The 13,275-nt window shown below is 40.0% G+C and overlaps 1 protein-coding gene and 2 pseudogenes across 1 annotated transcript; all 3 read right to left on the bottom strand.

The window, feature by feature from the left end:
* Positions 1-360: 360 nt before the first annotated feature.
* LOC124485574 lies at positions 361-2,048 on the bottom strand (annotated as a pseudogene).
* A 7,795-nt stretch (positions 2,049-9,843) lies between these two features.
* On the bottom strand, positions 9,844-11,075 carry LOC124485809 (annotated as a pseudogene).
* A 485-nt stretch (positions 11,076-11,560) lies between these two features.
* LOC124485813 (olfactory receptor 1D2-like) lies at positions 11,561-12,508 on the bottom strand. The gene has a single exon (XM_047047643.1). The coding sequence runs from the start codon at positions 12,506-12,508 to the stop codon at positions 11,561-11,563; it is 948 nt and encodes a 315-aa protein (XP_046903599.1).
* Positions 12,509-13,275: the final 767 nt, after the last annotated feature.

The following is a 13,275-nucleotide window of genomic DNA, read 5'->3' on the forward strand; positions in this document are numbered from 1 at the left end:
GCATTGAGTCCACTCCACATGCGCCTGGGGTCAGAGCCATGGTAGCTGGCCTCCACCTTGGTCCTGTAAGCCCTTTTCGCTGCTTTGATGGCCGTCTGAAGGTCGTATCTGACCTTCCTGTACAATCAACAGTAAAATATTTCACAGCGAGTACAAGACTTAACTTCGTTATATCAACCTAAAAGAGCAACAAGTCACTCAATAAGAGTCATTGTGATCCTGGAGAAAACTAACTAACAAGTCCAGCCAAGCATTCTTAAGTGCCGTTGTACTCCCGGAACAAGTGCGTCTTGAGCCTTTTCTTGAAGGTGGGGAGACAGTCAGTGTCCCTGATGGAGGTGGGGAGCTGGTTCCACCATTGGGGCGCCAGGCAGGAGAAGAGCTTGTGTTGGGACCGGGCAGTCTTGAGCGGTGGGACCACCAGGCGGTTGTATTTCCTTTTTACCGTCTCTTCATCTTTCCTACCATGTACAAGTCAATCCATCAGTTCATTTTCCAACACATAGGCAGCATTTTGTTTCTAATGTGAGTCAGTGTGAGACCATAAACGAGGGGATTAAACAATGGAGGAACTATTACTATTTCCATTGCCATGAAGTTTTGAAGGCTTTGTGGCAAATCAAATGAGCCATAACGCATGTACAGAACATCAAAAAGTCCAGCAATTGAAATATTTACTAATGCAATTAAATGTGGCACTCAGGTCTGCAGAAATTTTCTTCTGTTCTCTAACACATTCAGACAAGATCTGATCATGAATACATGAGTGCAAACTATGAAAACACAAAGACAAACATATCACAACATTGTAACATATCCTATTACATTGGTTGGGGTGGTTGATGTCACCCAACTAGTCGCAGCACAGGAGAGTTTAGCAATCAGCCAATAAGCACAGAAGATCTTCTGTATGTGGGAGCCACACAGCCTCAGTCTGGTAATAGATATTACACCTGCGGACATAAGACCAAGAGGAGCAAACCAGGAGAAAGAGACTAATTTGGCCATCTTATGCTTAGTCATGACTGAGTGATACTCTAGTGGTCTACATATTGCCACGTACCTGTCATATGCCATCACTGATAGAATACAAATGTCACTGCACACATAAGAGTATATTACAAAAGCTTGACACAGACATCCTTCATAAGCGATCACATTATAATGAGACAGTAAATCAAAAAGAAACTTTGGGTAGAAACCCACAGTCCCAAAAAGTCCATTGATGCACAAATTGCACAGGAGGATGTACATGGGCTGATGGAGATATTTATCCAAGATGATGGTCATAATGACAACAACATTTACCATAACAATCACACAGTAAAACAGTAAAGTGAGAAAGAAGAGTATAATGTTGTAGTCTGTTGTGACATTCAACCCAGAGAGAGTAAAATCAATGACAACAGATCCATTATCCATTTTCAGTTTCAAAATATATTAAAGCATACTAAACTACACTCAACAACTACACAATATTTAGTATCGCAAGGAACTGAACGTTCACAACATTGTTGTAAATCTGCCAGGGTTACCCTTATTCAAAATATATTAAGTCCAGATTAGTTTGCTTGAGTTAAACCAGCTTTAAAACGGTCCCTTATTTTATAATTATTTTATCAAAAACTTTACTCAGATTCTTACACATGAGATATTGAGCCCTACTAAACAGCATACAGACAGTCATCAACAGAAACATAAGAAACATAAATCAAATAAGTTCCAATGTGAGCCATACCTGATATCAATGAGATAAACGTATATCATGTGATTTATGTTTCCATCTACAGTGGTAGTATTCCCATCTACCTATATGAGCACCTGGTTGCTCTGGTAATAGAAATGTCAAATCAGAGACCTGAATGCAAAATAATCTCAAGATAGAGACAGTCACTGCATTTACATGATGGTATCAATAAAAATTTAGCTTTATTCGGATAATGCGAATTTTTGGGGCGACTGCTATTATCCAAATAAATATGGCAGTGAATAAACCGAATTATTGGCCGAAAGCATGTCATATCCCAGTGCGATACAAGGCGCTGTTTTCATTACAACTAGTGGTGATACAACCCTTTCCGCTTGACCTCTTCACCACTACCAACAACAACAACATCAACATTTTGAGAAAGACGGCGAACGGAGAGCAAGGTGAAGCTACGTTCCTCTACATTTCGTGCATGATGACAATAGAAGCACTGCGAATGCAAATGGCGCTATTGGCTCGCATTGTTTGTTTGTTTCTACCGGGCGGTTACTGGCAGCGACAACTAGGGCTGTCCCCGACTGAGATTTTCTTTGGTCGACCGAGACTCGACTAAAACGTCTGAAAATCGACTAATCGAAATTTGATAAGCTTTTTGTTTTTAACAACAAACAAAAAAACGTACAAACATTTTCGCGATCTGACTCAATGGCTGCTGGACATTGCAGATTCAGCCGCTAATAACCTACTAATAATAAGACTCGTATCACCAGTCCTGTTGTAACCGAATGCCGATGGTATTTAGTATTTCTTACAATGTACTACAAATGTACAATGTACTAATGTTACAATGTACTACAAATAAAAAAGATTATTTTGGTACTCGACTAATCTATCAACTATTTTTTTTATTAATCGACTAATATAATGATTATTCCCCCCCATCCCAAAAAAAAGAAAATTTGAAACAAAATGAAAAAAAAAAGAAAACAAAATGTTGAAATTTGAATTCAAATGTATTTGAGTTACAAGTTTTGTAAACATGTAAACATTATAAATAAACAAAATAGTAATACAAATTAAAGTGCAAATATGCTTTTAAAAGTAAAGTGCAAATAAAGTTTTAAGAGTAACTAAAAATAGCAATCAAGCCTCTGCAAGTGCAAAATAACTGACATTCAAAGTCCAAAAGTAAAAAAAGTCCATCCTTCCCGACAAAGGGTTTAAAAGTAAATAAATATTACTTCAGGGGAACACACAATTCATACACGTTTCAAATTGCAATGTAAAAACGTGAGCATATTGACATGCTCTGGAGTGAGGCTGGCTCTCTTCTTGGAGGCGATGTTCCCAGCTGCTGAGAAGAGCCGCTCAGAGGGAGTAGAAGTAGCTGGAATGCCCAAGAAAGATTTGGCTAGTGATGCAAGAGCTGGAGACCTTGCCTCATTTAACTTCCACCAAGACAGGGGACTTTCTGTCTTTGAAAGAGGCTGCTCTCCAAAGTACATCAGCGTCCTCTTCACTGTTGTCATTGTCACTGTCCGTTGAGTCTGATCCAAGCAGTAAATCCAGTACTGAAACAGTCCTCCCATTTGGAGATACCTTGTCAGCTGATGATGTGGCATCTTGGTTCCCACTGGTGAGCTGGTTCACAGTACTCCTATCCATGTGCTGTAGTGCCAGAGATTGTACCTTATTCTGAACACTGAACCTCTCCTCTGGTGTCAGGAATTTCAGTTTTCGAAATCGTGGGTCAAGTGCAGCTGCAATGATCTGTTTGCTTTGTTTATCATCTGTGAAGGTGACCTCTCCTGACCACCGTGCAGTGGTTTCCTTTGAAGCAGCTGCCTGGAAGGCCTGCACAGGAGTTGTCTCATAAGAAGTGTGGGTGGACTTCAGCAGCCCTTTGACCAGAGGAGGCAGTGCAGAGACTGTCACATAACTCTCACCACTCAAGTACACAGTGGCACACTCAAAGGCCTGGAGAGCTTGGGCCAGTTCTTCTAGAAGGGTCCACTGATCGCTTTTGAGGTCTAGGTATTGTTTCCCTCTCTGAGTTATTGCTGGGTCAGAAAGGGTTGCAGTGACTGGCCACCTCTGTTCCAGTAGGCGACTAATCATGTGATAGGTGCTGTTCCACCTGCTACTGACATCTTGTACAAGTTTGTGTTCAGGAGTCCCCATTTGTTTCTGCTTCATTTTCAGGTTGCTTGCAGCCAGTTCACTACTTTTAAAGTGCTCAACGAGACACCTTGCAGCACCAAGTGCTTTGCTGATCTGAGGGTTTTTCAGTGCATGGTTTATTACTAACTGCAAAGTGTGGCCTGCGCAGCGGACAGACACTGGAGAGGAAATTTTAGTCATATGTACAATGAATGTGCTTTAAGAGAAGTTTTAAGATAGGTTTAAGAAGCTTTCTACAATGACTGTTGATTTAACTCCATTTGGTAGAGATCCCATTTGGAGACATGAAGTTTGGGGACGGGAAGTCTGGGTGACCTGAAAGAGTTTTTACACCTGGGGGGAAGAGACAGTTGGTCTAAGGACAATGAGGGTTCAGCTGTATTGTTCTTGTGACCTGGGGGAAGGTAGATAATGGATCAAGCTGCTCTGACCCTTCCTGTTTCATAGGTGATGTTAATTAAATTCTTGTTTGAAGATGGTCACACAAAGGACAGTTGACCATTTGACTGGTCAACTCCTGCTGCTTTACTATCTATTGGTTTGGGGAGATATGCCCCATCAAAGAACAGTGGGACAATTGCTCGGGAGATGTATTGTTTCAAACTGTCACCAATTCGAGTGAGCCAATCACAGAGTTTGTTACATTGATTGATTAACCTTATAGAATGTAATTTGATCTGAAGTGTATATGAGGTTGTGATCTTTGGATGTTCGGGATCACTCTTGCGAACGATTTGTGGCTAGCACACCCTTCGTAATGACTGATCACAAAGTACTTTGTTTAATCATATGTAATTGTATAGTCTAAATAAATTGAATTGAAACCGCCATCTCCGACTATTCAAATCTACACAGTCCAGCAAGAATTTTCTTTTACAAAACCCACCCATTTTTTTCTTGCAAGATGTTTGCAGCCAGCACAACATCGGAGCCATTGTCATGAACTACTGCCACAATTCTGCTTGTAGGGATCTCAAGTCTTTCCACAGCCTGCTCAATCCATGCAGCAATGTTGGGTCCAGTATGCCTCTCTTCAAGTGGCATGGTTGTGAGGCAGAAGCTAGTGAGCTCCCAGTCATCACTTATAAAGTGACATGTGATGCCAAGATATGCCTCTGTGGCTACACTGGTCCAAGCATCAGTTGTGAGAGCAATCTTGTTCTCAGTTGCTTTCAGAGCATCTTTAACCTTGGCAAGTGAAGTTTCATACTTTTGCTCCATGAGCTTTGTAAAATGAGTTCTGGAAGGTAAGGTGTAACCTAGATGGAATGTGTTGACCATCTGCATAAAGCTCTCATACTCAACCATTGAGAGAGGTCTCATGTCATTGACAAGCATGTTAAGGATGCTCTCTGTCAAGACTCCTGCCATCTGAGGGGTGCATGAGCCTCTCTTCAGGACAAACTCGTCCACTTGCTTTGCTTGGTACTAAAAGAGAGAGAAAAAAAACTAAGTTTTAATTAATGTAAGCTATAGTATCATATTTTTGTATAATGCTAGAGTAGATCTCTCGTAATTGTGTTGATATGAAATTAATATTTTTCCACAATATTTAGTTTGACGAATGCTAAGTGGAGGAGGTTAACTATTCAGAACGAACGAAAAGACAGGCTACTCTGATAATTTACTGATTAACTACATTGCATGTAAGTCGCGTTAGCAAGTCGCGTTAGCAAGCATCCTCCATGAGACGTTCTGATAATTCACTGTAACTACATTGCACGTAAAATAACTGAAATAGCGTGAGCAAGCATCCTCCATGAGACGTTCGGTTTTCCAACATGTAAGCGTAAATCTTACGATAGGTTAACAAGGCTAACATTACTTAGACAGTTAACTTAAACTTACCCATCAGCAGGAGAAGACGTGGTGGCTCCAGGATGCCTCCGTTTCAAATGCTCATGCATTGCCGTGGTGCTGGAATTAAATGCCAATTCCATTTTGCAGATGTTGCATTGAACTTTTTTATTTGGTTTGCTGGTGAAATATTCCCAGACTTTTGAAGCTCTCGGTCTCAGTTTCGGCTCTCCCACACTCTTTTCCGCTATGATTCAAAATATTCTTCTTCTTTGCCTTGGTGTATGTATGTCTATGCCTTGGTGCGACAGTGTAAGTGACACTGCCCCCTGCACTTCCGGTAGTGCATTGCAATACTGAATGAAAATTACGACAGCTCTGAATCTTTTTATAATATACATATAATATATGACGCGTCAACGATAAAAATCCAAGTCGACAATTTTTTATAATCGATGTAGTTGATTTTGTCGACTATTCGTTGCAGCTCTAATTCAATTTGGATGTGATTCTTATAATAGGCATATTCATTAAGACAATTTAATCGAATGCCCATCCCTAATGTCGACGCATTTTCAGCGTGGACGTCGTCGATTATGTCGACAAATCGCAGCAGCCCTAAATTCAACATATGTCATTTTTAAGTGTTTAGTATCCTGCGAGCAAGAAAAAGCAAGTGATTGAACAACTGCATCCAACAGCCAACTCAGGCTGTTTGCTCACACTGTATCATACTTCTTGTTATGAATGGATTAAATCTTCTCTAATTTCTTTACCTAAATCTAGACATGGATGCAGCATCCTGCTACGGATTTGAGTCAGGGTAAGACCATAAATGAGGGGGTTAAACAATGGAGGAACTATAAGAATTTCCATGGAAAAGAAGTTCAGAAGATTTCGTTGTGTAGCCCTAAAGTCAATTCCCTGTTAAGACTTGGCTTTTACCTGAATTCCTTTGTACCACCTGAATAATGTCTATTATTGAAGTGAGTGGAGACTGTGAGGAAATGATAGCATTATACTGCTGATCAATGCTGCTATACCAATCAATATCTAATATGAATATGTAAACACACATGTTTTGTAATGCTAATAACTAAGATACAAATATTGAATGTGATCAATTGATTTAATAAAGTAACAGATAAGAAACATTGAAATGTAACTTTGGTGTGTGGACAAGAATGCAGATGTCAGGCAAACTGACTTGGGAGGCGAGTTTGTGACGCTCAGGGACTGGTGTGAGCACAATGAGCTAGTCAGCTCATGGGAGTAAAAGTGTCAACTTGGGAGATAAGGTGATGCTGGGAACATAACTCTTCTCTGCTTCAGGACGAGTCAGACCGGACAGTTCTTACTATGGATAATATGCCCCCTTCCCCTGGAGACCCTGCCCCCCCCCCCTTCTCACTGGATGCTCCCCTTCTCCTTGGAGCCCATCTGCCCCTTTACATCATCTGACCTAGGAGTGGTCTTACCCTCTCCCCTTCCCCTTGAAGACCCCACCCCGTATATCATCAGGACCTCGAGATGACCTGCTCTCAACTCTGGAGAACTCAAACCCCCCCCCCCCCCTTGGATTGCATCAGACCTGTGGGTCTTGTCCACCCCCCTCCCTGAACAACACCAGACCTGTGGGTCTTCTCTGCCCCCTCCCTCTCCTAACATCACCAGGTCCGTGGACTGCCCACCTTGCGCCAGCATGAACGCCCTGGACATTTAATTGGTTAACAATAGCCACCCCAAGGTCTCCTGACCAATGGCCACTCACCAGACCTCCCTCTCTGGGGAGTACAAGATCTGTCTCCCAAGGGCGGGGAGACAGAACTTGGGAGGGGCAGAACTTTCTCTGATATTCTGTCACGACCACTTTCTCAACGAAGGCCTTCGTTCGTTCTAATCTTATACTCTGTTTTGGTGGGATGACTGCTGTTGCATCATCGACTGATTCATTGTACTAGACTACGGACATCTTGGTGTATTGTTTTCATTGTGTATCTTGTGATTGCATCATTACTAATTAAACTACAAATAACTTGGTCCGATGCTTAACCATGTATCATTCTTCCTCTCAACACCCAGTTTACACTATCCTTAACAAGACCATAAACCATTTCTGATAATCTACTAAGAATTTGTTTAACCAAAATAGTCATGTATTTGAAATAATAATGATTCAATACCACAAATATGATTTAGGGTTCACCCCTTACCAACAAATACATGTATGCATAGATGTACTAAAGAAAACACAAAAGCCGGCATGGAAAACAACAAATAAAATGATCAGTTCAATCCCCGTTGCAGGCCTGTTAACTGTGTACCTCGCGCCCAATACGGGCTACTCACGATCACCACGTTTGAGCCGCGTGCTCAGTTGATATTGCCTTTAGTCTGTCCGTTAGCAACCCCACGTAGCAATCGTTCCTGGCAAACTAGTCGTTCCACGTAGGCCGCCTGAAAGGAACCACGAGTGCCCGGGTTACTGGGGTGCTATTTGAGCAGCAGGTTCTCTGTTGCAAATTGACGGCGGTACACGGTAATAATCTAGTTAGATTTACTAGCACTAGCGTTAGCTATAAATTCACAAAGCTGAGCAAGCTAGCTAGCTCCAAAACCGAACATTAAATACTGTGCCCTTTCGTTGGCTGAATGAAAACAACATAAACCTTAAGTACACTAAAACTAAACATGGCTCATCCTTCAAACTACTGTTTGTAACTACTGTTACTACTTTTTATTTTTCAATTGCACTCTCTTCTTAATCGTTACCTCCACACAGTCGATATCGTCTTATATATTTTTTTCAGTTTCACTAAAATTAGTTTAATTGTACATTAATTAATTCTTTGAAGTTAAGAGTAAACTAACTTATTTATGTTGTTTACTTTAAGAACAGTTAATTATTGTAGGCAACTTGATGTTAATTTGAAGGTGTAATGTGAAAGGGGATGGTTTTATTTTGAAGTGCAGGAAGTTGTGAAAGAAATTTTGGGCCTATGTACAATGAATGTGTTTTAGGAGAGGTTTACAGTTGGTTAAGAAGCTTGATACAATGTATGTTGATTCAACTCCATTTGGTAGAGATGCCACCTGTAGTTTTATAACACCTAACTAGGAGACATGAAGTCTAGGAGACGGGAAGTCTGGGTGACCTGAAAGAGTTCTTGTCACCTGGGGAGAAGAGACAGTTGTTCTGAAGAAAATGTGGATTCAACGGTATTGTTCTAAGGATTTAACCAATGACAGAAGAGATTTGGTATAGCTTCATGTCTGTAGGATGGACCAATGACTTTTGTGAACTGTCGTATCTATAAAATGGTCTGTTGAAGAATGTTCCGGAGGGGTTCAGGGCCATCAGCTGAGTAATGCTGGTAGGCTGGATTCTCCCGGTTTCATTCTAGAATGCTAGATGGAACTGTATGGAATTGTCTTTGTGTTATTGTCTTATGTTTGTGTGCTGATGATGTTATGTTGGTAACGTTATTATGCTTAGACCTACGTCAAATTAAAACATTAACTCTATACTTCACCCGACTTCAGCTTGAACAATGATTCTCTCAAAAACTTCCACGACACACTGTTATTTATTCTTCGAACATGTACACAGTATTTTTTTGCGAATTTGAGTTAATGTCAGACCATAAATTAGGGGGTTGAATAATGGAGGACCTATTAGAATTTGAACAGCCAATAAGTTTTGAAGGCTCTGTGGCAAATCGCTTGAGCCATAATGCATATGCATAACATCAAATAGAGTAGCAATTGTAATGTTAAATAACGCAAATAAATGTGGTAAACAAGTAGGCCTACTCATGAACTTTCCTCTGTTTTCCAAGGACTTAAAACATGATCTGATCAACTGCATGTAAGAGCAAACTATGAAAATGCCACGAAAAATATAAAACAATATTGTTACATATGCAACTACATTGGTTGGTGTGGATGAAGTTACCCAACTGGTCGTGTAACCTGTGTGAATCGGTGAAACTCACTCCTCAGGTATGTAATGGGCCACCCGCGTCAACAAATAGCTAGCTTTTCTTTGGTGTAGTTGGTAGTGGTTGCGCTTGGAAGTCGAGAGGTGGCAGGTTCGACTCCCCGTGGGGGTGAACATTGGCCAGATACCTCTGACTGAGCTTGCAATACCACGTCCGTTACATACGCGTCACAGTCGCATCACATGACAATTTAGCAACCAACCAGTTAGCACAGTAGAGTTTCTGTATGTGTGAGCCACACAACCTCAGTTGGGAAGTAAATATAATAGCACTAGCTATAAGGCCAAAAGGAGCAATCCAGGAGAAAGAGACTAAGGTTGTGTCTACTACCGCGCACTTGTGCACTTCGAGCACTGACTTTCAGTGCTTAGGGCGCTTCACTTACAAAACCAGAATAATTCAGTGCACTGAAAGTACCAGGATGGCGCACTGCAAACGGTCCAAAAAAACAGTGTACAACGATGGACACTACTCGCCCTAAACGGGCGCCATCTTGGCTATGTAGTGGAAAAGGAGGAGCCCTTTCGGCAGCTTTTTCCACGTAAGTGGAGAAGCGCGTTCATTTTGGCAGGTTTTGCGGGTGTGGCGAGCAGATTTGCGTCTGTCACTTCCACCAAGTGTTTAACGTAGCAGTGTTCCATTTGAGACAGCACTTATCAGCGACAGAGTGCACTCAATATGTAAGTGCACTGTTTTGCAGGGCACTGTATTGCAGTGTACTTCATAAATTGCGCGGTAGTAGACACAGCCTAACTGTGCCACTCGATGCTTAGTCATGACAGAGTGATATTGCAGTGGTGTACATATTGCTACAAACCTGTCATAGGCCATCACAGCTAGCAGACAAGTACTCAATGCAAAAAGAAGAATATATGACAAAAACCTGAAACAGACATGCTGCATAGGAGATGACCTGCAAACGAGACAGCAGATCCATCAGAAATTTGGGGTAGAATCCTGCAATACCAAAAAGTCCAATAATGCACAAATTACAAAGAAAGATATACATCGGCACATGAAAGATTCTGTTAGAAATTATAGTCAAGATGACCGTAACATTAACTAGCACAATGATACAGTAACACAATAAAGTGAAAGAAAAGACAGGGACCCTGTAGTCTGTTATGTCTCCAAACCCAGACAGCGTGAATACTGTTACTACTGACATATTTTCAATTTTGCAAAAAGAATAAGACTAAATTAAGACCAAGCTATCTGCAAAGAAATGGAGAGTCCCTTTCATTTATTATCCGTATTGAAGGTTTGATCTTAACAAAGTATGATACCCAGTTAATATTAAACCTTACATTACACACAAGATAAGCAAAGAGTCGTTGCACCATGTGAAGCCTGTGCTATGAAATTACATCTTTGGTTCTTTTCACCATGTTCTTCATTTATTCTCTCCCAGATGCATATTCAAATCTGAAAATGTGATTTGTCCAATAAGGAAGTGGGAACAGTGTTGTGGATTGAGATTGTAGATCTAGTCAACACACTATGATGTTGGGAGTATGTGATGTAACATATCACAACACAATATTATTTTACTGACTGCTTTGCTTTGTCTTTTTCTTAACAGACTGTAGATGCATGTGCTGGTGTTTTAAAATAAATGTTCCCCCAAACATTCTTGAACTTCGTAAGATAACTAAGACATAGAAAATTATGTAAATGTTGTTAAAAAGTATAATCAAATCGACATGTATTTTTATAGCCCTTTTTACAAGCAATGTCACAGAGGGCTTCACATACAGCCATAGAACTGCCCCATAACCAACCTCAACCCTCAAGGATATTCAAATATGTATGATATGTATAATTTACTACACCCAGCTCTTCTCTATTTTCGGTACCTACTTCTACCGATGCATTAGATACAATTTGCCTTTTTCAAACATGGATGCAGCATTCTGCTACGGATTTGAGTCAGGGTAAGACCATAAATTAGGGGGTTAAACAGTGGAGGAATCATAACAATTTCTATGGAAAAGAAGTTCAGAAGACTTTGTTTTAAATCTACTGAGCCAAACCGCATAAACATAAGATCGAATAAAACTGCAATTATTACATTTAATAATGCCAGTAAATGTGGAACACAAGTCCTCACAAATTTTCCTCTGCTGTCTAAGGACTTCAAACATGATTTGATCAACAGAACGTAAGTGTACACAATAAAAATGCCAAGAAAAATATAGAAAAATATACTTAAATATGCAACTACATTAGTTGGTGTGGTTGAAGTTATCCAACTAGTCGCAGAGCATGAGAGTTTAACTATCAGCCAACCTGCACAGTACAGTTTCTCTATGTGTGAGCCACACAATTTAAGTCTGGAAATAAATATAGCAATAGTACACATAAGACCTAAAGGAACAAGCCAGGAGAATGAGACTAACTGAATGACATGCTTCTTAGTCATTATAGAGTGATACTGCAATGGTCTACATATTGCCACAGACCTGTCATAAGCCATCACTGTTAACAGACAAATGTCAATGCACACAGAAGAGTATATTACTACAGCTTGAAACAGACATCCTGAATGAGAGATACTCTGATGATGAGACAGAATATCCAGCAGGAACTTGGGGTAGAATCCTGAAGTACCATAAAGTCCATTGATGCATAAATTACAAATAAAGACGTACATAGGCTCATGGAGATTTCTATCCATGGTGATGGTAACAGTAAGGGCAACATTTACCATAATAATAACACAGTAAAACAGTAAAGTGAAACAGAATACCGTTACTCTGTAGTCTAATAGCTCCTCGAACCCAGACAGAGATAGTTCTATTGCAGATGACACATTTTCCATTTCAAACGAAGACAAAAAAAATTGGACCCTTTGCAACATTTATGAATGTGTCATCTCTCTTGTTTGATAATCTATGTTTACTTAATAGTAATATTAAATAAGATATCCCTCATTACATTAAACTTAGCATTACATGTACAGTCTAAAAAAGATATAGATTATTTGGGCAGATATAAAATTAGTTATTATATACTGTTGATGTTAAGTCTGTGCTGTGTAGTTCCAGCCACTATTCTAACCCTTGCTGACTGTCAGTTTGGTCCCGATCTAATCGTATATACACATGAGCAGGTTGTTATGAGATTCAATGTGTCCAATCGGTGATCTGACCTTACGTCATCTTGTAAATCCAGTGAGCTTTCATCTGACAGTAACTCTGAAGTTCATAATATTGCCAGATCATTGATGCAGACTAGAGACAGCATAACAATATGGACACATTCATTCAGTGCTAATTGGTTCTATGATAAAGATTCAGATACACAATAACAACGGTTGCCCAAACCCACTCTTTTATTGTAAAATTAAAATAAAGTACAAACATAGTGTATATACACTAAACTTCAAGCTCAAAATACAATAAGTACCACAAGAAAAATATGGTTATAAACAACTTTTTTTCTTTTCTGTGCATTAATAATAAAAGGAGATCAGGCAGATTTGTGTGAGGCTTTGCATCTGAAGTCTCAGGAATGTTTGGTAAACTAAATATTTGTGCAACAAAACATGTTAACAATTCTATGAACAAGTTATCCTGCAACAAGTAC

This window comes from Hypomesus transpacificus, chromosome 23, assembly GCF_021917145.1.
Source record: "Hypomesus transpacificus isolate Combined female chromosome 23, fHypTra1, whole genome shotgun sequence".
Classification (NCBI taxonomy): Eukaryota; Metazoa; Chordata; class Actinopteri; order Osmeriformes; family Osmeridae; genus Hypomesus; species Hypomesus transpacificus.

Coding starts and splice junctions, on each gene's coding strand:
- LOC124485813 (XM_047047643.1), bottom strand. CDS start 12,508: ATGGAAAATGTGTCATCTGCAATAGAACTATCTCTGTCTGGGTTCGAG.